Raw genomic sequence first — 25196 nt, 5'->3', positions numbered from 1 at the left:
GACGCGGTGCGGCCTAGAGGAAAGAGCGCGGAGCTGGGAGGCAGGAATCTTGGGTTCCAGGCCCAGCTGCCTCGACGTCCTCTGGCAAGTCACTCAACCTCTCTCTGCCTTAGGCTCCCTCTCTGTAACATGAGGATCTAAAAAAAATAGCACGGCGTTCATTAACCACTCACCACGTCAAACGCTTATTCGAAGCACTGGGGTAACTGCAAGTTAACTAGGTCGGGCTGTTCCTAAGTGGGGTTCGCCACGCGTTGAATTCCCATTCTCCACCCGGGGAAACAGGCACGGAGAAGTTCAATGACTTGCCTACGGTCACACAGCGGGCAAGCGGGAGAGTCGGGATGAGAACCCAGGTCTGGGCTCTACCCACTAGGCCACGTTGCTTTCCAGTGTGGATCCTTTATATGCCTCTCCTTCCTGTGAGTCCCAGATACCCCAGGGACATTGCCGCTTCGATGCTTTCATCTAGGGGAGCAGCACGGCATAGTAGATATTACACGGCCTGGGAGGTCATGGATTCTAATCCCCCCCTCTGCCACCCGTCTGCCGTGTGACCTTGGACAAGTCACTTCACTTCCTCCGTGCCCGTGACCTCATCTGTAAGATGGGGGTTGAGAGTCCGGGCCCGGCGGGGGACGGCGACCGTGGCCGACCCGACTTGCTTACGGCCACCCCGGCGCTTCGTAGCGCCTGGCGCGTAGTAAGCGCTTACCGAATGCCACTTTCGGTCCAGGGTTTGGCACAATTCAACGCCACCGTGTCGTGTTGGCCGGGCAGGTGGCTCAGTCGAGGCGGGGAAAACAGATTCTACGCCCCGGGAAGGAAGTCAGACAGACGTTTTGACAGTCATAGGGCAAAATGCCCATCGCTCCCCCTCTTTCTGCCTATTCCGGAAGACAAGACCGAATTCCGTCTCGAAGCCTGGAGGTACGGCCGACCGCCTGTCCTCGGCCCATGGGAAATGGAGAGATCGCTCCGTCGGCAACCGACCGTCCCGCGAGATTCTCCCCCACCGCCCTCCCCCGGCTCCTTCGACCTCGTCCGCCTTTACCCGGAGGGCGCTCGGCGCGGGAGACGACCTGTTGCGAACACTGCCCCTTTTATTTTATTTAAAATCGATTTCCTTAAATATTTTAATTACAAGTTCTGTGTATCGGAGACCGCGTAGTAGTCGCTGCAGGCACTCGGTACCGGATCCTTCCCCCGGCCCCGCCTCCTCCGACAGAGCACACACGTGAGCTTTATGGGCTTGATTAAACGGCCCCTCCTCGGGCCAAGATGCGTCGGTATTCCCAAGGAGGACGGCCTCCCTCCCTCCCGCCCCCCGCCAGTTTCACAAGAGGATTGTGCACTAAACTACTCTCCGTGAGACCCCAGCCATTCCGCGCCCCTCGAGAGGCGGCGATTCCAAGATGGCCCCAGGCATCTACCGTCACCCGCTGCTCGCCACCGCCTGTCTTCCCCAGAGGTGACCGTCCCTCGTCCCGCTCCCCGCCAGTACGGGAGGAAAGGTCGGCCCCCGGCCGCCCGCCGCTAATCAGGCGTCCTCGGGTACGCCGGGGCCGGGGAGAAGGGACCTCGCGGAGCCGCGACGCGGCGGGATCGAGGGACGACAGGTAGTCCACGTTCCCGGGGCCTCGACCCGATTCCCCTCTCCCCCTCCGTCCCGGCGGCCGAGGTGGGGGGGCCGGTCTTCCGCGGGGAGGAAGGGGGTGGGGGGGGGCCGCCTCCCGGGGAGCTCTCTCTGGCGCGAGGCCGGGACGAGTGGCTTCAATTGCCCGGCGGGCGGACGGTTCTCGCCTCCGTCCCGGGAAGAAGACCGGGGACGTCTTCCCGCTCGCTCCCCCGGCAACGCTCCGACCCCGGCACCCCGGGCTGCGCTTTCAGGAAGAGGTAGAAGAGGAGGCGAGTTAAAGCACGGGAGGGCTACCTAAGTCAGAAGGCGCCCTCCGAGAAACAGAGCCGCGTCCCAACCCCCCGTCTCGGACACCTCCGCGACGGGGCGCGGGAGAAGCGGCTTCCGCCCGGGGCCCGGGGCGTCAAGGGTCATCCGCGGCCCTGGCGGCGGTTTCCGCTAAGGGAGCAGGCTGGATCTCCCTCCCCGCTGGAGGGTGGGGACGGGGACCGGGGGGGAGACAGAGCAAAGGAACTCCAAGTCTGGTGGTCTCTGGTGGCTGCCCCATTGTATATTGGCACCGGGAGAAGCAAAAATCATCTTTGGATAGGACGCGGGCGGGGAAGGTCAGGAGGGGCGTGGAGTCCGTCAGGACTCTCTTCCCCCGCTGGAGGAAGAGAAAAGGAGGGAGATAGGTGAGAGGGGGCGGGGGGTGGAGGAAGGCGCCGGCCAGCGGACCGGGGGCCGGGACCACCCGTTACGGAGCGCCCCGGACGCCCCGCTCTAAGTCGATAATGTTAGCGTGTGCGTCTGTCGGCCGGCTACCCCCGGGGGGACCCACGTGGCGGCGGAGGGGAGAGCCTGGTCTTAGGTTCCCACGTGTGGGGGGCCGTGGGGGGGGGCGGGGGTGGTGGCCGTCTCCTAAAGGTCGAGTAGGAGGACGCGGGGATCCTCCACCGCCGCCTTGATTTTCCGCAAGAAAGTCACCGCCTCTCTGCCGTCGATCAACCGGTGGTCGTAGGTCAACGCTACGTACATCATGGGCCGCACCTCCACCTGCGGAGGACGAGAGGAGGAGGGGAGAACAGCTGCGCGTGAGCGACATCTCTGCTCCTCGGTTCTCGGAGAATCCCGGGGACAGACGGGGAGAGGGGATCCGGCCCGCGGGACGGGAAGAGGTGCCCCAAACCACTCCCCGCCCCAAACCACTCGGAGGGAAGCAAAACCCTCCTTCGCTCCCCCGCTCTCGCGGGGCCGGTCGTCGAGGGCCGCAACCGAGGGGGTGGAGCGCTTTTCTCGGCGACTCTGGAGGCTCCCCTGAGCGGCCCGCACGTCTAGAGACCCCCGCGCCCTCACCGCCGTGGCGGCGGCGCTCCGCCGTCTGGGCGGGTCCAACCTCGCCCACCTTGCCTCCGACGGCCACGGGCCTGTCGAAGATGCCGTGCATGCCCAGGATGGCGGACTGCGGGGGGTTGATGATGGGCGTCCCGAACAGGGAGCCGAACACCCCCCCGTTGCTGATGGTGAAGGTGCCGCCGTCCATGTCCTCGATGGCCAGTTCGTTCTTTCGGGCCTGGAACCCGACAGCGGGGAAAAACGGGGGAGGGGGGAAAGGAAGAGACGGGGAGAAGGGGCGGGGGGGGAGAGCTGAAGTCCCACCAAGCCAGGCTTTCACCGATCCCGTGGATTCCATCGGAGCCGCCCCCCTCCCCGTGAGAGAACCGGGGAGCTCGTTCCGCCCCGGAGAAGGGCGGAGGGGAATTTCTGACCCCCTTCACAAATTCCGAGGGAGCAACGGTTTAGGTTCCCCCCAACTAGCCTCGGGCCACTGATCTTGTAAGCTCTGGTCCGTAAGCCCGCTGTGGCGGGGAAGGCGCCTACCGACTGGGTGGCCTTGAGCAATCCCAGGCGTTTAGTACAGCGCTCGGCCCCCCGTAGGCTCTCAAGGCATACGACCGAACCGTCGACTGATCGGAGACCCCGCGGTACAGGGAGCGGGCATCCGGCGGCCGCCGCGCTCCCCGGCTCCCTGGTTTTGGGGACCACCCGCTTCCCTTCTCGTTTCGCGCGGTCCCTCCCACGCGACCCTTCCCCGGGCTCACCTTCTCCCCCAGTTCGCCGATGGTCCGTTCGATGTCGGCGTAGTTCATGGTTTCCACGTTCCTGATGACGGGCACCACGAGACCCTGCGAGGCGGGGGGAGGTCGGTTTGCCCCGTTAATCGCATCCCCCGGCCCAACGGCATCGCGCGCCTTTCTCCCGAAGCGCTCGAAGGGTTCTGCGAACGCCCACCCGCTAGACTCCGCTACACCCCGAAGAGGCGGAAGCGGGTTCCGTCTCTGCGGGCTCGACCGGCTCGGGCCGGCCAACGGCGGGGGCCGCGAAGAGAATCTGGGTCCGAATGAGAGCGGCGGAGAGGGCGCGGGCTTGGCAGTCCGAAGAGCTGGGTGCTAATCCCGGCTCCGCCGCTTGCCTGCTGGATGACCTTGGGTAATTCCCTTCCCCTCCCTGGGTGCCCACTTTCCCCCGTCTGAAAAACGGGGGTTCGACGGCTCCTGCTTAATCCCTGTCCCGCTTGAGGCTCACTGCCTGTGTCCGCTCTGGAGCGCTCAGTTGAGTGTTTGGGAAGCAGCACGGCGTAGTGGATAGAGCCCGGGCCTGGGAGTCAGGTCGTGGGTTCTAATCCAGCCCCTGCCACCTTGTCTGCTGGATGGTCTTGGACAGGTCACTTCTCGGTGCCTCAGTTACCTGATTACGGACGGGGAATGCGTCTGCTGATTCTGCCGCACTGTACTTTCCCTAGCGCTCAGTTCGGCTCTCTGCACATGGTAAGCGCCCAATAAGCATCACCGATTGATTGTACTGTACTCCTCTAGCCTGGAAGCTCACTGTCGGCAGGGAATGTGTCCGTTAGGTCCTATTTTCCCCCAAGCGCTTAGGACAGTGCCCTGCGCACAGTTAAGCGCTCAATAAACGACTGATCTGATCTCATCTGCAAAAGGGGAATTGAGACCGTGAGCCCCACGTGGGACAGGGACCGCGTCCAACCCCACCTGCTTCTATCCACCCCGGCGCTCAGTACGGTGCCCGGCACATAGTAAGCGCTTAACAAATACCATCACGTAAAATGGGGATGGAGACCGTGAGCCTCACGTGGGACAACCTGATTACCCTGCATCTACCCCAACGCTTAGAACGGTGCTCCGCACACAATAAGCACTTAACAAATACCAGCATTGTTATTATCGGGCGTAGACTGCAGATGGTGAGCTCACTACGGGCAGGGACTGTCTCTCTCTACTGCTGTTTCGTCCTCTCCCAAGCGCTTTACCACAGTGCTCCGCACACGGTGGGCGCTCGGTAGATACGACTGAATTGAATGAATATCTGTTAAGCGTTTACTATCATCAGGTGCTCGCTCGCTCCTTCGAGTCCAAAGGGCAGCGCTCGACCGGGCCGGCTCTGGACGCCCCCCGGCCGGCCCACCGCAATGCCAACTCCCGGGGGGCCGGCCGGCCGCCGGAACCCGGTGCCCGCACCCCGGAGACGCCCGTACGTACCCGGGGCGTGGCCACGGCCACGCTGATGTCGATATAGTCCCTGTACACCATCTCTTTGGTTGCATCGTCGATCACTTCGGGCGGGGGGAGAGACAAAGCAGACAGCCGTTACAAACCCGGTAGGGCCCGCGGCCCCGCCTCGGTTTCCCCTCGGCTCCCAGCCGCTTCACGGGGCACAGAGCGGAGAGTCCTCCGGCTGCGTGCCTCAGACTCGGAGCGAGAAACCCGTTGAGTTTCCAGAGGTTGGCTGCCTTGGCCTCGAGCGGGCAAGAAAGGACGACCGCCCGACCCCGACGGGAGCCGAGGGAAGCCTTTCTAACGGGGGGCTCCGCGGCTGAGAGGCAGGGAAGTTTAAAAGCTCCACTCCTTCAGGAGAAGCCGGCGGACGCCACCTCTACGGTGCAGGACCCGAGGAGTCCGGGCAGAGCCCAGGGTGGGGGGCAGAGGGGAGATTGCAGGGGGCAGGCCGCACTTCTCCAGCCCCAGAATGGAGTCTGCTGGTTGAGTGCCCGACGCCGGCCGTCCTTTATCTTCTCGGGACGGGGGCCGCGTCGGGGGAACCCACTCATCTGGGCCCAAAGCGGGCACCTCGACCGCAGAACCCCTCCTCTTCCGGGCTGGGGCCGCTAGCCACCCGGCAAACGGAGCCCCAACTCTCTTCGGGGGAGCGAGGGGCAGCCCTCCGCCGGGACCCGGCTCGTCAAACGCAGGCACGTTCTCCTTCCGAGATCCGGGTCCCGGCATCCCATCCCGGGGCCCGCCACGGCTCCCGCGCTCCTCTCGGCGCACGCCGCCGCGGACGACAGGTCACTCGGGAGCCGGGTCACCACGGGCGAGAGAGGTCGTTACCCTCAGGTGACGTCAGTGGGGGCGGCGCGGGGCGAGCGCCCCGGCTGCCCAGCCAGACGGGGGGGGGTCCCGCCCCCGCCGCGGGAGGTGGCATCCGCCCCCGGAACCGTCTCTCTGCCGCCTCGGGCCGCGTCCCTCACCTGCGTTCACCACCGGCTGCTCCTGCAGGGCGAAGGCGGAGGCCTTCACAAAAGCGGACATGAAGCCCAGTTTCAGGTTGTGTTTCTTCAGGAAGGCGTCCTTGTGCCGGGCTCTCATTTCTTGGATGTTACTGCAAAAAAACGAAAAAGCCAAACAGCTCTAGCAACACGCCGCCCATCACGGTGGTCCCGGGCCCCGGCCTGTCGGGCCGTTTCCGCTTCCCCGTTCAGATTGGGCAAGACCACCCTCCGGGCTTCCCAGAACGAGCTCTGCGTCGGGAGGGCCGATTGTGAAATGTCACGGCCCAGAAAGACAACAACATCCCAGTGACCTTGGCCGCCGGCAGGCAGGAGAGCGGGGGGAGGTCGGGGCTTGGGAGGACACCTCTCCGCCCTCCGGGACGATGCTACGCCCTTCCTCGTTCCCTCTGGGGGACGGCCGGGATACCTTAAAAAACGCTAGGGGCCGGTCTTGGTCTCGGATCATCCCAACCACAGAAAAGCGGACCGGGTCGGGTCTGGCCCGGTCGTCAGGCGGGTCCCCGGGGGCCGCCTCGGTTTCCCTAACGCGTCAGGTGGATGAATTTGGCTCCGGTCCGTCCTTCCCCAACACCCGTCTTTCACCGCCGCGTCGGCAGGACCGCGACGGCCCACTTGAGGGATGCCGTTCCAGCGAGAGGCGGTCTCGGACCTGGCCCGATTACTACGGAGGGGGCTTTCCTCAGCGAGGGGTCCGTCGCGAAAGTCACAGGAGAGCTGAGTGCAGCCGGTCTTCCGCTCTAAGTCTGAACGGTCAGTTAGGAGAGCTCCGGGGGCCTAAAAGGGGAGCGGGGAGAGGAGCTCCCCAGGCCCGCCAGGACTCACGGGGCTTCTTTATCCCGCCCGCTTTAAAGCCCAGCAAAGGCGATTACAGTCCACTGGAGAATGACCCATTTCTTTCCAGGGACACAGCCCGGCGTAGTGGATAGGGCCCGGGTCGAATTCCGGCTCCGCCGTTCTGGGTGACCTGGGGCAAGTCACTTCACTTCTCTGGGCCTCAGTTACCTCAGCTGGAAAATGGGGATGAAGACTGTGAGCCCCAGAGGGGACGGGGACTGGGTCTAACACGATTGGCTTGGCTCCACCCCCGTGTACAGTACCGTGCCTGGCACATAGGAAGCGCTTAACGAATACCACAATTATTATTCCAGCGGAAAGACGCTGACCTGGGCCCAGGAGCCAGCCACGGTCAACACCTCCAGGAGTCTTCGGGCCGCCTCCCCGGGAGGAAGGAGGAAGAGTGGGGGGCTTGTGGGAGAAGTGAGGCTGAGGCCCCTGCAGGAGACGAGGACTCTGCATTCAGAGCGGAGGAATAATAATGCTGACGATTGTGGTGTCTGTTAAGTGCTTACCGTGTGACAAGCACCACCGTTCTACACGCTGCGGTAGATACAGGGTGATCGGGTTGGACAAAATTCCCGTCCCACACGGAGCTCACAGTCTGAATCCCCATTTTACAGACGAGGGAACTGAGGCGCGGAGAAGTGAAGTGACTTGCCCAAGGTCACGCGGCAGGCACGTGGCAGAGCCGGGAGTCGAGCCCACACTTTGGGCTCGGGAGGGCTGGGGAAAAAAGCCCCCAGAGCTTTGGCCAGGGTTCGGGCTTGGGGCCTGCCCAAGGTGGACAGTGAGGAATACCGAGGCTTTCTTCCGAGGCCCCTTCCCTGACAGAAGAAGGCTTCCGAAGAATCTCCCGACGAGGCTTTCGGGAAGCCGCGGGCCCTCAGCTATCTCCTTTCTGCTTCGCCCCGGCCCGAACGCCGGCTCTGAAGGGTCTGAGAAACGCATCTCCCTCTCACTCTGTGGCCGACGGTCGTGTCTATCGGAACCGATCCCCGTGGTGCGAATTGAATTTGGCCGTGCCTCCCCCCCCCCCCCCCGGCGCCGGGCCCGCGGCTCGGTTCTCTCCGTAATGGGGGTAATGCGATTTCGGCGCAAACGACAAAGAGAGGAGACAATTTTTTCCCCCTCCCACTCTTCAGACCCTCTGCCTTGGAAAAAAAGGAAGTTTCCCGGAGAGAGGGAGGTAAGAGGGCCCTGATTGGGTTTAAAATGTTTGTTTTCCTGACTCTAACCTTATTTCGGGCTAGGATTACCGCCCTAAAGACATTACCGGTTCCCAAGACACAAGAACTGCAGGAGAGGGAAAGGAGGACGGATAAACATCTTTGCTCTCCGACCCGCCCAGATCCTATTGCCTGATCATTAAGGCGTTTCCATTTCAGGACCCTGACCCTCGGTGGCCGGGACCGCGGCACCCCGAGCTAGCGGCGCAGCGGAAGACCCCGCCGGGGCGATCGATCCAGAGCCGATTACTGGCTGCAGCGAGATCCCCGGGGCCGGTGAAAAGCAACACCTACATTAGCCGCGGAAAGGCAGCCTGGGCTTCCGCACTTCCCCTCCGGGCAGAACGGTTTTGCCGACGCTATCTTTGGGGACGGCAAATATTTACATGTCTCGTCTTAAGGAGCCGGGTTGGATTTCAGAGGGCAATTCAATTTGGGGGCCATCTGCCCTTAATGCGTTGAAACTCAAGCTGCGCTCCCGTCCGGGCCATTCCGGCCACGGGTGGCCTCCGGTGCAGACCTGGGGGAGGGCGGGGAGGGAGCGGCCAAGCCCGGCCCCGGCCCGAAACCGGAGTCCGCGATTCTCCCGGTGAAACCTCGACCCCTGAGGCGGCCCGGAGGAGGCGGGAAGAGACACAAAAGAAGCCGCAGAAGGTAAACCCGGGCCTCGCGCCCAGGCCGACGCTTTGGACGGAAATCAAGGCGGGCGTCTCTCTGTGTCCCGACCGCAAAGAAGGAGAGGTTTCGCTGTTCCTCCCTCGAGTCGGTAGCGTACGGGACCAAGCCTTTGACATCTGTGCCGGCTGGGTCGCGAAACTCCCGCTCGATTTTGAGGGGCGCGGGACTGCTCCCCTTTGTTCCTGCCTGCCTAGCCTCTGCCTTTCAGGCCCGGAACCACAGCAACGGTCCGTTCCGCTTGAGAGGCTCACTGGCTCCCAGGATCCGCGTACTTGAATACTTGATAATACCCCAATTAATGCCTAAAACGCTTGGGAGAAAAGTTCAGAGCCATCAGAGTGCCGAGCCTCACGCCTCCTAAGGGGCAGAGGGGAGATGGCTACCGTGTCATTCCTGGTGGTATGGCCCCCGCGACCCACGGCGCCAGGCAGGCCGGGAGCGAAACCAGGGGGGCGGGGGTTCGGCCGAGCGTCCGAGACCGCGGGCCTCACCTCATGTCCACCTCGTTGAAGGTGGTCAGCATCGCGCAGGTGTTCTGGGCTTCCTTCAGGCGCTGAGCAATGCGCTGCCGCATCCTGTTCATCTTCACCTGAAACGGAAGCGATGGTGAGCGTAGGTGGCCCCGGCCCCCGAGAAGCGTCCGGCCCCAAGTCGATCGGAGGCGCCACCTCTCACCGGAAGTGGTAACGAGGACTGCCCAAGGGGTTACGGCCTCCCCTTCCTTCACCGTTAGGCTAGCGAGGGAGGAGAGGGAGCTAGAGAGATCTCACCTGAAGAGGTGCAAGACTCTGAGGAAGGAAAGAAAGGGAGCTAGAGAGATCACCCCAAGAGGTGGAAAGCCGGGAAGGGAGGAAGAAAAGAAAGGGAGCTAGAGAGGTCACCCGAAGAGGAGCAGAACTAGAAAGGGAGGGAGGGAGGAAAGAAAGGGAGCTAAAGACATCACCTGAAGAGGTACCAGCCTGAGGGAGGGAGGAAACAGCGCTAAAGAGATCAGAGATCACCTCAAGAGGTGCAAGACTGAAGGAAGGAGGAAAGAACGGAAGCTGAAGAGATCACCGGAAGAGGTACCGGACTGGAAAGGAGGGAGGAAGGAAAGGGAGCTAAAGAGATCACCTGAAGCGGTGCAAGACTGAGGAAGGGAGGAAGAAAGGAAAGGGAGCTGGAGAAATCACCCGAAGAGGTACCGGACTGGGAAGGAAGGAGGAAGGAAAGGGAACGAAAGAGATCACCTGAAGCGGTACAAGACTCTGAGGAAGGAAAGAAAGGGGGCTGAAGAGATGACCCGAAGCGGTGGAAAACTGGGAAGGGAGGAAGGAAAGAAAGGGAGCTAGAGAGATCACCTGAAGAAGTACCAGATTGGGAAGGAGGGAGGGAGGAAGGAAAGGGAGCTAAAGAGATCGCCTGAAAAGGCGCAAGACCCTGAGGAAGGAAAGAAAGGGAGCTGGAGCCATCACCCGAAGAGGTGCAAAACTAGAAAGGGAGGGAGGGAGGAAAGAAAGGGAGCTAAAGAGATCACCTGAAGGGGTGCAAGACTGAGGGAAGGAGGGAAGAAAGGGAGCCAGAGATCACCCGAAGAGGTACCGGACTGGGAAGGAGGGAGGGAGGAAGGAGAGGGAGCTGAAGAGATCACCTGAAGGGGTGCAAGACTCTGAGGAAGGAAAGAAAGGGAGCTAAAGAGACGCAAGACCGAGGAGGTGCAAGGTGGAGGGAGGGAGGAAACAGAGGTAAAGAGATCACCTGAAGGGACGCAACACTCTGAGGCCCAGGAAATGGTTTAATGGACCCCCCCCAAAAAAAAAACCCCCACCTCATCTCAAAGGAAAAGGGTGGCTGAGGTCTGCAGCGCCCGCGAATCTTTACCACAACGGGGATTTCTGGGGCCACGGGGAGGCTAGCGTGAGAGCGGCTCTTTGTGGCCTAAGCAGGGAGGGCGAAGGAAGCCACACGCCACGCTGCTGCTGCTGCTGCCATTTTTCCGCGGGCACGTCTCAGGAGGGAAAACCCACGCCGTGGGCCTCCTCTCTCCTCAAGGTCTGGCCCCTTCCCCGGTGGTGGCGGCACTCTGCCGATTCTCGGCTGGGACTCCTGCCGTGCCCGCCCGCCGCCCGCCTTGGAAGGCCGGGCTCAGGTGGCCGACACCTTCCCGGTCCCGCCATCCCCCCATTTCTCCCTTAGCAGGTCGGGGAGACGGGGGCGTTCTCTCCTCTCCTCCATTCTCTGCCCCACTTGCAACCTCCAGAGTCTCCAGGACCCGGTGACGCTCTAAAAACACACCGGACTCAGTGTGGGAACCCGGTGGAAAGAGCCCGGGCCTGGGAGTCAGAGGACCTGGGTTCTGATCCCCGCTCCGCCCCTTGCCCGGAGTCCCCTCAACTGTAAAAACTGGCTGCGGGCAGGGGACGTGTCCACCGACTCTATTATAATGTACTCTCTCGAGCGTTTAGCACCGGGCTCCGCACAGAGTCAACGCTCAATAAATACCACCGATTGTCCGCTTTGGGACCTGGGGCACCTCACTTCACTTTTCAATGAGTCGGTTTCCTCATCTGTAAAATGGGGATTCAATACTTGCTCTCCCTACTTACGCTGTGATCCCCATGAGGAACAGGGACCGTTCCTCTGACCTATCTTGTATCTACCCGGGTGTTTAGAACAGTGGTTGGCACACACAGCAGGCATTTAATAAGCCCCACAATTATCATCAAGCTCATTCATTCACTCAGTCGCATCCACTGAGCGTTTACTGCGTGCGGAGCACTGTGCCGAGCGCTTGTTACGGAGACCATCGGCCCGAAGGGATCCTAGGTTCCAGAACTGGAGCCCCGATTCAGCTAAGCCGGGCGGCGTCAGGTCTGATCTCGGAAAATAATAATAACAGCATTCGTTAAGTGCTTACTAGGTGCCATGGACTGTACTAAGCGCCGGGGGAGACCCAAGCAAATGGGGCTGGAGCCGGTCCCTGTCCCACATGGGGCTCACAGTCTTCATCCCCCGTTTTTCAGATGAGGGAACTGAGGCCCGGAGAAGCCAAACGCCTTCCACCAAGGTCACCCAGCAGACAAGTGGCGGGACTGGGATGAGAACCCAGGTCCTTCTGACCCCCGGCCCCTGCTCTACCCACTGGGCCACACCGCTTCCAATCCGGTGCCGCTGAACTCAGTTCCGCCGCCACGCGGGCTCCCCCTTGGAGCTCGGGCGAGAAGTCAGACGGGGAGTTTGGGAACGTCCTCTTGGCCACGCTCCGCACCGGCCCCTGCCAGCCGGGCGATCAGAGGGAACCGCTCGAGGGCCCGGGGGCCGGGGGGGGGGGTGCGCCCCGCAGCCGAGTTTTCCTTCCGTCGAGGTTTAGCCCCGACACAGCCCCCACATCCCAGGAGAAGTGTCTGGAGCCCCAGCACTTCCAGCCTTATTTACACCCTCCTTCGCCCCCCTGCTTTCTAAATTTTGGACCTCTTGAATTCTACCGAATTCTCCCCCTTCGCATTGCAGGGAATGTTCCCCAAACACCGAGCACAGTGCCCCGCACCCAGTGAGGACTCAAGAAACGCCGTGGCTACTACTAATGATCATTGTGTTAAGCCTGACCGCGTGCAGGACGCTGTACTAAGCGTCGGGGTGGACACAAGTTCATCGGGTCGGACCGAGTCCCCGCCCGACAAGGGGCTCCCAGTCTTAATCCCCATTTTACAGATGAGGGAACTGAGACCAAGTGAAGTGACTCGCCCAGGGTCACAGAGCAGACAAGTGACAGAGCCGGGACGGGAACCCAGGTCCTCCTGACTTCCAGGCCTGTGCTCTACCCACTAGGCCGTGCTGCTTCTCTACCGTACTCTCCCAGGCGCCTACCACGGTGCTCTGCATACAGGAAGCGCTCGGTAAATCCGCCCGATCGAATGAATACTGCCCCGCCCGCCCCGGTCCCCATTTCCTTACCCCGAGACCCGGGGGCGGAGCATCGGGGTGCGGGTAACTTACCCGATGTTCGGAACGTGCGCCTTTGACCGCCCCGGGTTCTGGAGCGGGAGCCGCAGAGGGTTTCACCGCAGACACTAGGGATGGAGAGAGAGGTCACGGGCTACATCCGCAACGGCAACCTCCTCGGGGGCTACCACCCCCTGGACTCTGGCCTCCACGGAGCGCAACACGGGTGGTGGTCATAATAATAGCAATAAAGGTGCTATCTGTTAAGCGCTTTCTATGTCCCAGGTACGCTCCTAAAGCCCTGGGGCGGGTACGAAGTGATCGGTTGGGACGCGGTCCCTGTCCCGCATGGGACTCACCGTCTCAATCCCCATTTTCCAGATGAGGTCACTGAGGCCCAGAGGAGTGAAGTGAGTCGCCCGAGGTCGCCCGGCAGACAAGGGGCGGAGCCGGCATTAGAACCCAGGTCCCCCCGCCCCGACTCCCAGGCCCGGGCTCTATCGACTAGGCCAACCGCTGGATGCTGAAAACGCAAACCACGCACCAGCTGTGGACCCCAGATCCCAAATCCAGTCCCCCAGGAGGCGTGGGGCGGGGGCGGGAGAAGATCAGGCCCTGGAAGGGCAGCTCCCTAAATAGACCTGAGCCAAGCCGCGGCTCCCTCGGTTTCAAAAAATAAATCCTTGGGGGCCACTTACCCGGTTTGGTATCGACGGGCTGCGCTGACACGGAGGGCACGGGAGGCATCGCAGTGGGTATCGAGGCCGCGGGGGAGGGAGGCGGGGGAGGAGGAGGAGCGGCGGCGGCGGCTACCGGTTCCGGTTTGGGAGCTGCGGCGGGAGCTTCCGCCGGCTTGGCCTTGGCAGGAGCCGCTAGAGAAGAGAGGAGAGTCACGGTTCCGAAGGGAGCCGGGAGGGCGAGAACGCCCACGGGCCTCAGAGACGGGGCTTGTCCGGCGCTCCGCCGCCAAGCGGGACGGACCCCCCGGGTGGCGTCTTCAACCTATATGCCGAGGGAGACCTCTGGCCCCCCCCCGGCCGTCCTACGACGGGCCCGGACGCTCTCTCGGCTCTTGGCCGGGGCAACGTACGGCGGAACCGAAGCCCTGGGGGCTCCCGTCAAGAGGCCCGGGGTTCGAGGCAGCGGAGCAGGGCGACGAAACATTGGGAACGGCGACCGGCTGTGAACTTACAGATGGGCGGTAGCTTCGTGGGTATGAAGATAGAGATTCACCCATCTGGGTACCTGATCTCTACCCGAGTCGCTCCCCCGCCCGACCTCCCCAATAGGGTACGGACATCGGAAGCACACGGGGGCCTCCGTCTCTTCCCTGTCCTCCTCTCTTCGGTCATCGGTCTCGGATTTAGCCCCTCCCCCCACCTCAGAGAGTTCTCTGACGCCTTTCCTTTCCGCCGCTCCGGTGGTATCTATTGAGGCCTGCGTGCGGAGCGCCGTACTAAGCGCCCGCTAACGTCGAGTCGGTAGACGCGATCCCAAGGAGTCCGGTCGGGCGAGTGCGCGGAGCTTCAACTTTTTTCCTTTTCTAAGCGCGCCTGTGAGACCTCTAGGTCTCCCTTCCTAGCAGGCACTGTCCCCCACACCGCCGCACCACAGTCCAGCTGACCCTACGGCGGTCCGAGCAGGTGAGCAAAGAAAGCCATTCCCCTCTGCCTCGATGCTTGAAATACTACGCTCTCAAGACCTCCTCCCGTCCCCGCTGCTTCCTGCCGGACGCTGCTTGTCCCCGGTTCAGTCAGAAGAGTCCTCGTCCTGACGGTGCTTCCAAGGAGACCCAAGGGTCCCTCCCCTTCTGAACTCTGGTCTCCTCGACGGGAGACTGGACCTGCGTCCCGAGAACCACGGGAAGCGGCGTGGCCTGGGAGTCGGAGGGCCCGGGTTCTAATCCTGCCGCCGCCACTTGCCTCCTGTGTGACCTCGGGCACGTCGCTTCACTTCGGTTTCCTCCACTCTAAAACGGGGATGAAATACCTGTTCTCCCGCCTACTCAGACTCTGACCCCAGCAGGAGACAGGGACTGCGTTCGACCTGATACACCCGAATCTACCCCGGTGCTTACAATGGTGCTTGGCACACAGTAAGGGCTTAACAAATATTGTACTCTCCCAAGTGCTCAGTACAGCGCTCTGCACAGAGTAAGCGCTCAATAAATACGACTGAATAGACAAATGCCCTGAAGAACTGGATTCCATTCTCCATCTTGAATTAACTCGGTGGCCTCTGAGAAATAACTCTGGGCACCTCAGTCTTCACTTTCCCCACTCGCTACGGCGGGGGAGAAACGATACCCCTCTTACAGGGGGATTCAAGAATGGAAGGAAAAGGATAGCTTTAGGCAACGTGTTTGGAGCGCCTTCGTAGGAGACAATATAGAAGCCCCGAGTTTCATGATCATTTTCCACTGGGCCCTTCATTTCCGTGGAATCTCGAAGACCGGATCCAGGCTGAAGAAATGAACTGGGTAAACAGAAAAGCCGTCATGATAAAGCCTCTCCTCCCACAACACTCAACTCTCTTGCCCAAGGAGTTCTCCTGAAGTGGGAGGGGAATGAGGACTGAATGCTCCTTCCCACCTCCGAGCGGGGGAGTCAGCCGGTCAGTCGATCTTGTTTATTGAGCGTTTACTCTGTGGAGAACGCCGTACTAGGCGCTCGGGGGAGGACAATGCAACAGCTAACAGACACATTCCCTGCCCACAAAGAGCTTTCAGGCTAGAGCGGGAGACAGACGCTAAGAGAAGTAACTCAATTGGCAGATAGGTAGTTAAGTTGGCGTGGGCCCGGGAGGGGGGATGAATAAAGGGAGCGAGGCGGGGTGACGCAGAAGGGAGTGGAGAAGAGGAAAGGAGGGCTCGGTCTTGGAGGAGGGAGAGTCACTGTTGGATAAAGGAGGGCGCTTCAGGCCAGAGGCAGAAAGTGGGCGAGGGGTCGGCGGCGAGAGGGGGACGACGGAGGTAGAGTGAGAAGGCTGGCATTAGAGAGGCCAAGTGCGCGGGCTGGGCTGGAGGAGGAGAATCGCGAGGCGACGGAGGAGGAGGGGGCGAGGGGATCGAGGGCTCCGAGGCGGCACACCGTGACTAGCCAGGGGTCCGTTCTCACCGGCGGTTTTCCTGAGCGTGAAGAGAGGAGTCCCTCCTTCCACCTTCCCTCCGTCGGGGACCAGGAGGGCTTCAATCACTCCGGCCGATGGGGACGGAACCTGTACGGATGTCTGAGGAGAGAAAAACAATAATCATTACGGTACTGGTGAAGTGTCTACTATCTGCCGAGCCCCGTCCTAAGTGCTGGGATACCCAAGAGTTAATCGGGCTCCTGATAATGACAGCTCCCGCCGTCCCGCGTGCGGCTCGCGCTCTTAATCCCCATTTCACAGGGGAGGTAACAGGACCGGGGAGGTTAAGGAGAAGAGGAAGCCCGGGGCGAGAAAGCCAGGCTCTGAAAAGCACGTCGACCCACGTGACAGAGGGGATCTCGGTCACCTGGCCAAGTAGCCGGCCCCGGCCCCGGACGAAGCAGCGGCTCCGCCCGGGCAGCCAGGGCGCAGCGGTCAGTGCTCTTCGTTCCTTCATTCAATCATATCTATCGAGTGCTCACGGTGCGCAGAGCACCGTACCGAGCAGTTGGGAGAGGACGGCAGAACGGTCGACGGATACGTTCTCCGCCCGCGTGGAGTTTATTGCCGCGGCACTTTCGGTTCTCGACGGGAACGCCGAGGCAGCGCGATTTTTCCTGACCCCGTCCCCCAAGAGGCGCGGGGTCTTCAAAAACCGGCCCGACCCGATTCCCCAGGGAAGCGCGTTACGACTAGCGCGTTCCCCCGATTAGACTGTAAGCCCGTCAAACGGCAGGGGCCGTCTCTATCTGTTGCCGACTTGTTCATCCCAAGCGCTTAGTACGGTGCTCTGCACATAGTAAGCGCTCAATAAATACTATCGAATGAATGACTAAGTCCCGATAAGCGTCGGAAGCCCGGCGCTCGCGGGAGATACTGTTACGGGACGGAGCCCCAAGGAGCGCAAACCGGCTCCCTTTGAAATGAAGGGAAGATTGAGCTCGGCTGCTCCCGGCAGACAAAACTTCCCACTCCATCGAGGGACGCCCCGCCGCCCCCCGGCAAAACTGGAGAAGATCCAGCCACGTGAAAATGACGACAGAGAAAGCCGCCCGGCCTAGTGGACAGAACCCGGGTTTGGGAGTCCGAAGGACCTGGGTTCTAATCCCCGGCTCCGCCGCGCGGCTGCGGGGTGACCTTGGGCATCTCGCTTCCCTTCCCCGGGCCTCGGTTCTCTCGTCTGTCAAATGGGGATTAAGACCGTGACCAACCCGGTTGGCTCGTACTGATCCCAGGGCTCGATCCGGGGCCCGGCGCGCGGTAAGCGCTTAAATACCATCATTTTTATCATTAATAATTGCGGTGCCCGTTAGGCGCCTAACTCTGTGCCAGGCGCTGACCTTTTAGGGAAAGGAACCGTCAGGCCCGAGGGCGTCGTCAAAGACGGTGACAATGGCCTGCAACGGCCAAAACAGGCTTGCGAGCGCTGCTTCGTTCTGACGACAACAACCAGCCAACAGATAAAACGTACCCCCCGATTAATGAACTCGGCCGGCCGTCTCGCTCCCAGGGGCGGAGAGCGAGGCAACCGCTCCAGGGTTTCGCTTTCTTCTCTTCTGGAGGTGCCCACCTGGGCCTGGCGTTCTGAGACAAGGCAACCACCCGCCGTGAGCCCCCCTGCCCACCTTGTCCGTTTCGATCTCGCACACCACTTCGTCCTCCGCGACCGCGTCTCCCACCGCTGAAAGGCAACGACCCCCGGTCAGGCGGCAGCGCTCACGGAAGCCGATTCCCCACGGAATCCGCAAACCCGGCCGCCCCTCGACGGCGCTACCGCTGAGCGCTTCTACCGGGGGTAGAACCCTGGACTAAGCGCTCGGGAGAGTACGCTACAGCGGAGTCGGCAGACCCGTTTCCCGCCCACGACGAGCTCACGGTCCGGAGCGGGGGGGCGGGGGGGGCGTTTTGGCGGCCTTTACGGGCTCGGCGCCGCTCACGAGCGTCGTGGGGTACGGCCGCGGGCGTCGGGAAGCGCTCGGGGGGCCGGGACCTACCTTTTTCCCACCTGACGTCCCCCTCTGTGACCGATTCTGCAAAAGCTGGGGTTTTGACTGTGACCACATCGCTCTCTAGAGAAGGCGAGACACGAGAGGCTTCTGAGCGCCCGTTAGCGGTTCTCTCCGACCCGCTCCTCGAGGACGCGGGAAGGACGGCGGGGTCCCCGGGAGAGGGGCTGGACGCGGGGTACTTACTGCGCGCCGCTGTCGTCCGGAAGAAGCGAACGCTGAAGACGCTAGCGTTCTTTACCCTAGGGGGGACAGACGCACGAAGGGGGATTAGCCAGGTGGCCCGAGCCCTTTATGGGGGGACGGAGAGGCGTCCCGACGGGGTCCCGCGGCGCTCCGCCGACTCATCCCAGCTTTCCTCTCCTCCCCGACCCACCGGTCTTCGCTCCAAGCCAACCCGGTGGCCCTCCTTCCCCTCGCCCGCGCCGTCCCAGCCCGTCGACGGAGCGGCGTGGCCCGCTGGAGAGAGCCCGGGCGTCGCGGGGACCCGGGTCCGCACCCGGCTCCGCCGCTCGGCTGCCGGGCCACCTCGGGGGACGTTCCGCACCTCGTTAAACCTAACGCCCTCGGGCGGGACCTTCCGGCGGAGAGGCGCCCCGCTAAGACACGTCCCTTAAGACGTCTTCAAAGGACGGGACTCTAATCGGTAGGTCGGGGCCAGGAAGCGGAAGCAGCGGGTTATAACGGGTCGGCGAGTTCCGTGTGAAAGACGCCGTGCTGAGCGCGGGGGGGGGGGAGACGGAAGGTAATCGGGCCGTCCCACGTGGGAGCCCCCCGACCCGTCTTCATCCCCATTTTACAGGCGGCGTAGCGGAAAGGGCCCGGCCTCGGGAGTCGGAAGTGGTGGGTTCAAATCCCCGCTCCGCCGCCTGTCGGAGCCTCTGGGCCTCAGTGACCTCACCCGCAGGATGGGGATTGAGACCGCGGGCCCCACGGGGGGGGACAGCCCGACGACCCTGCGCATCTGCCCCAGCGCGTAGCACGTTCTAAGCGCGTGACAAATCGCATTACTCTAGAAAACGCCAATGACGACGACGGTGTTTGTTAAGCGCTTGCCGTACGCCACGCGCTAGTCCGCCTCTCTAGCAAAAGCCCAATTCGGTCCCCTCCTTCGGCATCAGAGAAGTGGGTGTCCCACTTGATCCCTCGGAGCGACCTCCGATCCAACCCGCTCCGATCAGGACACACCTAATCATCCCCCAGTGGACGCCCGGCCTTAGCCGAGGGGCTCTGGACCTTGGGGATGTGGATATTCCGCAGAATATTCTTATTTACAGCCCGGAGCAGGAACGGGGGGCAACGGACGGTCGCTCGTTCGTTCGTTCAATCGTACTCATCGAGCGCCTACTGCGTGCGGGGCAGTAGGACGGCGCTCAGTCGGGTAGCACCGCCAGAGAGGAGCCGCCGCGTCGTCTGGTGGAAGGAGCACGGGCCTGGGGGGGGGGCGGGGGACCCGGGTTCGAATCGCTCGCCGGGTGACCTTGGGAAAGCCGCTCCAGTTCCCCGTGCCTCCGTTTCCTCGGCTGTAAAATGGGGATTGAATCTCAGTCCCTCCCGCTTGGTCCCTGTCCCGGGCGGGGCTCACGGTCTGTGCCCGGCCTGATAAAACCTGCTTCTACCCCGGCGCTCAGACTAGCGCCTGACGTAGAGTAAGCGCTCAACAAGTACCGTTAACCCAAAGCAGCCCTGCGGTCATGGGTTCGAACCCCAGCCCTGCCACTCGTCAGCTGTGTGACCGTGGGCAAGTCACTTCACTTCTCTGTGCCTCAGTTCCCTCACCTGTAAAATGGGGATGAAGACTGTGAGCCTCAGGTGGGACCACCTGATGCCCCCGTCTCTCCCCCCAGCGCTTAGAACGGTGCTCTGCACATAGTAAGCGCTGAACAAATACCAACATTATTATTTATTATCATTGTCCCGCTTCCGCCCTTCCCGGGATTAGCCGCCTCGGCCTGTCCGGTCCTTCTCTCTGACGTGAGGCTCTGGGTTCGACCCGCTCCCTAGGAATCCGATTCCTTGCTGAGTGACCTGGGGCAAGTCACTTCCCTTCTGGAAACAGGAACTGAATCCTCCTCCTGTTGATTCTATTTATCGCCATGGTTCCCGTCTGTCCGTCTCCCCCGATTAGACCGGGAGCCCGTCAGAGGGCAGGGACCGTCTCTACCTGTTCCCGATTCGTTCATTCCAAGCGCTTAGCACGGTGCTCCGCACAGAGTAAGCGCTCAGTAAATAAATACTACTGAATGAATGCTCCTACCTACCTAGACCAGGCGGTCCGCGCACGACAGGGACCGGGTCCGACCCGATATTCGCGCATCTAGCCCAGGGCTCAGAACAGGGCGCGCACGGGCTTAACGGATACTCGCAATTATCAAGATTGACGGTCGCTCCTTCCCCCTACTTTCCCGCGTGCCCGGCCCCAACGCCGCAGAGGCACCGCAGCCCGTTTACTCCCGTCGGCGAGAAGCTGATCCACTTCCGACTGTTCCCGGACGAGCGGCGAGCCCGTTGGACCGCCGGGAGCGTCGGGGCTCGGCGTGCAGAAAGCCACGGTCTCCGGGATCCCGGGGCAACACGGCCCCGAGGGCGGCTCTGCTCTGCGGCGGGACGACCTCGCAGAAGGAGCGCGGGGCCGGGAGTCAGAGGCCCTGGGTTCTAATCCCAGCTCCGCCCCTAGCCTGCCGAGCCAACCGGGGCAAGTCCCTTCACGGGGCCTCGCTCTCCTTTAACGGAGATTGAACCCTCGCCGTCGGCCTGCCGGCCCCGCGGGGAAGGAGGTCCGCGTCCGACCCGACGACCCCGCGTCGGCCCCGGGCACACGGCAAACGCCTAACAGACGCCGCGCGTCGCGACCGGGGGGGCAGCGGGGCCGGGACGGAGGGAAGCCGGCTTCCCCGTCACCCTCGGTCCGCGCCGAGCTCCTCGGCGGCTCCGCCCAAGCACTTACGGGAGTTTCCTGCTGTCGAGGTGAGCCGGACTCTGGCCCAGGGAGACACCTGCAAGACAGAGAGCACTTCAATCCCCCCCCCCACCCCCGAAAAAAAGAAAGAAAGAAAGACAACGGGCACTGGAAGCTCTTCTAGGGACTCTGCGGGGAGGGCTGGGCAACTTGGAATTTGCCGGTTTTCAGATAAGGATCGGATAAGGGAGCGATTGCCGGCGACTTCCTTATTTTCCAAGGCCACCCGCGGGGAGGCCCGGGCCGCGGCAGCTCGCCGTCCCGTCTCTCCGGAGCTAACGAGGGTGAGGAGAAGCAGGGTGGGCGGGCGTCACCTCCGAGTCCCCGAATCCCAATCCTCCGGATCCCCTTCGGGGACCGCCTCGCCCCCGCCGGACCCGCCGCGGTCTCTTAACGCGAATAAAAAGGCGGGGGCGGACGTCGCCGCCGGACGTGGGCTTCCCGAAGGAGACGGCGTTTCCCTTCGGCGGGCCTCCTCCCAAAAGCCGGGGCGAGACTTACCGGGCGTCGAACGCCTCCCCGGAGGGCAGCTCCCCTGTGGACCGAGAAGACGGGTCAGGACGAGAGATCTGGGTTCCAGTCCCGCCCCCTGCCCGCCGTGTGACCTCGGGCAAGCCCACCGGCCTCTCTGAGCCTCAGTCTGCCCCTCCGTAAACTGGGGGCGGAAGATCCGTCCTCCCCTCCCCCCCGGACGACGACCGCGACCGATCCGACCGTCCATCCGCCCTCCTACTCGGCACGTCCTGTTCGTTCGGTAGTATTTATTGAGCGCTCCCTCCGGGCAGAGCGCCGTACCGGGCGCTTGGAACGTGCACGTCTCGGGCGCCGAGACGCAAACGAGAGAGGGGCAGCCCGGCCTCGAGGAGGGAGGGTGAGGCCCGGGTTCCAATCCCCGCTCGGCAGCTCGACTGCTCGCTGACCTCGGGCGGGTGGCTCGACTCCTCCGGGCCTCCGTCGCCTCATCCCAAGGGGATCAGAACCGCGAGCCCCGGGCGGGACGGGGACTAGGTCCAACCCGATAAGTTTCGTTTTATTGTCCTCTCCCAAGGTCTTTCCCGTCCCCGGCGAGCGCGCCCGCAAATGGGACCGACCCATCCGGGCGCTCGGCACGGTGCCCTGCGCCCGTGAAGCGTTCAATAAATACGAGCGAGGGACCGGGGGGGGGGGGCAGGACCGGGACACCGTCGGGGGGCTGGGGGGGACACCCCGGGGCGGTGGGAGAGACGGGCCAGGAGGCCGGGGATGAACCCCCCGGCAGGGCTGGGGGAGACGCCCCGTGGGGGTGGGGGGGTGACACCGTGGAGGGCTGGGGGAGACACCCCGGGGGGGTGGGAGGCAACACCCCGTGGGGCTGGGGGGGGATACCCGGGGGGCGCTGGGGGAGACACCCCGCAGGGGCTGGGGGAGACGCTTCTCGGGGGCGGGGGAGACACCCCGAGGGGCGGGAGGCGACACCCGGGGGGAGGTGGGGGAGGAGGCCCTGGGGGTGGGGGAGACCGGGGGGTGGGAGGGGAGCCCCCCCATAAGGCTGGCGGGGGCTGGGAGAGACACCCCGAGGGAGTGGGGGTGATGGATCGGAGGGGCCGGGGGGGACCCCCGGGGGGTGGAAGGCGGCACCCCGGAGGAGCTGGGGGAGACACCACAGGGGGAAGGGAGGGGACACCTCTAGGGGGCTGAGGGAGACACTCCTGAGGGGTGGGAGGCGATACCCTGGAGGAGGGGGTGGGGGAGGCATCCCGAGGGAGCTGGGGGAGACACCACGAGGGGCTTGGGGGGGGGGGACATCCCCAGGGGGGCTGGGGGAGACATCCCCAGGGGATGGGAGAGAGAGCCAAGGGGGGGGCTGGAGGAGATACCCCTAAGGGGTGTGGAAGACATGGAGGGGACTAGGGGAGACACCCCTAGGGGATGAAGACACGGAGGGGGCTGGGGGAGACCCCCCCAGGGGGTGGGGGAGACAGCCAGGGGAGACCACGGGGAGAAAGATGGAACCCCCCCCCCCAAGGGAGCTGGGGGAGACACCCCTAAAGGGTGCCGGAAACATGAGGGGGGGCTGGGGGAGACATGGGAGAGGCTGGGGGAGACCCCTGGGGGTGCGGGAGACATCGGGGGGGCTGGGGGAGACACCCCTGAAGGGTGGGGGAGACAGGCGGGGGGTGCTGGGGGAGAAACCCCTATGGGGTGCGGGAGACATGGGGGAGGGTGGGGGAGACAAGGGGGGCTGGGGGAGACACCCCTAGGGGGCCGGGGGAGACAGGGGAAAGGCTGGGGGAGACACCCCTAAGGGGCTGGGGGAGGGTGGGGGTGCTGGGGGAGACACCCCTAAAAGGTGGGGGAGACAGGCGGGGGGTGCTGGGGGAGAAGCCCCTAAGGAGTGCGGGACACATGGGGGGCTGGGGGAGACACAACTGGGGGGGCTGGGGGAAGACACCCCAAGGGGTGCCGGAGATATCGGGGGGGGGCTGGGGGAGACACCCCTAAGGGGGGGCTGGGGAAGACACCCCTAAGGGGTGCGGGAGGCATCGGGAGGGGGCTGGGGGAGACATCCCTAAGGGGGGCTGGGGAAGACACCACTGGGGGGGGCTGGGGGAGACCCCCCCCAAGGGGTGCGGGACACATGGGGGGCTGGGGGAGACATCCCTAGGGGGGCTGGGGAAGACTCCACTGGGGGGGCTGGGGAAGACACCCCTAAGGGGGGCTGGGGGAGACAGCACTGGGGGGGCTGGGGGAGACCCCCCCAAGGGGTGCGGGACACATGGGGGGCTGGGGGAGACACCCCTAGGGGGCGGGCGGGGGGAGACAGGGGAAAGGCCGGGGGCGACACCCCAAAGGGTGGGGGGGGGACAGGGGAAGGGCTGGGGGAGACCCCCCCTCCCCCCCAGGGGTGCGGGAGACGCGGGGAAGGGTGCGGGCGGCGGGGGAGGCGCCCCCCGGGGTGGGGCGTGTCCCGTGTCCCGATGCCCTTGGCGCCCGCGCGGCCCCCGGCCCGGCCCCTCCCCCTCCCCCTCCCTCCCGCCGTCCCCCCGCGGCCGCACCTGTCGGAGGGCGCACAGCCAGCGGTTCAGCGCCCGGGACGCGCAGCCCGAGCGAGACAGCATCGCGACCCCGCGCCCACGGCGACCGAGGCGACCGGGGAGGGAAGGAGGGAGGGAGGGAAGGGAGGGAAGAGCGGGAGGGCGGACACCGGAAGCGGGCCCCGCCGCCGCCGCCGCCGCCGCCGGAAGTGACGTCGCCCCACCGCCCCTGGGCCGCCGGGCGGGGCCGGCCCGCACCACGGCGCGGGAGGGACGGGGGGGGGGACGACGCCCGGCGCCGCCCGAGGGACGGCGGGCCCGCCGAAGGACCCGAGGCCGCCGCCGCTCCTTGAATCAACGTCCTCCGCGGCGTCCGAGGGGCGACCGGCGGCCGGACGTCGGGCCGCGGCGGGAACCTTCCGGGCCGGCCCCCCCCCCGCCGCCGCGATGGTCCGGCCCGACGCGCGCCTGCGCTGCCCCCGGGCGCCGCGAGGGGGCGCGGGAGGGCGGAGCCGCCCGGGCCGGGGCCACGTGACCCGCCCCGGAGGGCCCCGGGCCCTGGGTTCTGATCCTACCCGCCCCCCTCCCCATCGGAATAATGATGTTGGTCCCCGTTCGGCGCTTGTGACGGTGATGGTGTTGGTTGATGCTAATGACAATAATGATGAGGATGGTATTTGTTAAGAGCGATGATAATGTTGGGATTGGTTGAGCGCTTTTACTAGTGATGGTGTTTGTCAGTGATGATGATGATGTTGCTATTTATTCAGCTCTTTTAACGGTGATGGTGTTTGCTAATAACCATGATGATAATAATAGTGATAATGACGATGACGTTGGTATTTGTTCAGCGCTTTTAACGAGAATGGTGTTGGTTAATGATAATAATGATAATGATGACGTCGGTAATTGTTCAGCTCTTTGAACAGTTATGGTGTTTGTCAATGATAATAATAATGATGATGATGTTGGTATTTGTTCAGCGCTTTTAATGAGAATGGTGTTTGTCGTTAATAATAATAATAATAATGATGTTGGTCTTTGTTCAGCTCTTTTAACAATAATGGTGTTTGTCAGTAATAATAATAGTGATAATAATAATGTTGGTCTTTGTTCAGCGCTTTTAACGAGAATGGTGTTTGTTAGTAATAATAATAGTGATAATAATAATGTTGGTCTTTGTTCAGCTCTTTTAACAATAATGGTGTTTGTTAATA

General features: G+C 63.1%; 1 protein-coding gene across 1 annotated transcript; it reads right to left on the bottom strand.

Moving 5' to 3' along the window:
- Positions 1-1085: 1085 nt before the first annotated feature.
- Positions 1086-24113, bottom strand: DLST (dihydrolipoamide S-succinyltransferase). The gene is made up of 15 exons (XM_029067080.2): positions 24001-24113; positions 21467-21500; positions 20954-21002; positions 18193-18248; positions 17995-18069; positions 17626-17681; positions 15988-16099; positions 13570-13743; positions 12926-12999; positions 9442-9539; positions 6168-6298; positions 5179-5252; positions 3721-3804; positions 3024-3191; positions 1086-2674 (listed from the first exon to the last, which is right to left on the bottom strand). The coding sequence occupies exons 1-15, from the start codon at positions 24061-24063 to the stop codon at positions 2540-2542; spliced, it is 1383 nt and encodes a 460-aa protein (XP_028922913.1). The 5' UTR covers positions 24064-24113; the 3' UTR covers positions 1086-2539.
- Positions 24114-25196: the final 1083 nt, after the last annotated feature.

This window comes from Ornithorhynchus anatinus, chromosome 1 (genome assembly GCF_004115215.2).
Source record: "Ornithorhynchus anatinus isolate Pmale09 chromosome 1, mOrnAna1.pri.v4, whole genome shotgun sequence".
Taxonomy (NCBI): domain Eukaryota; kingdom Metazoa; phylum Chordata; class Mammalia; order Monotremata; family Ornithorhynchidae; genus Ornithorhynchus; species Ornithorhynchus anatinus.
Note: the sequence above shows the minus strand (reverse complement) of the source record. Positions and strands in the feature narration are given on the sequence as shown.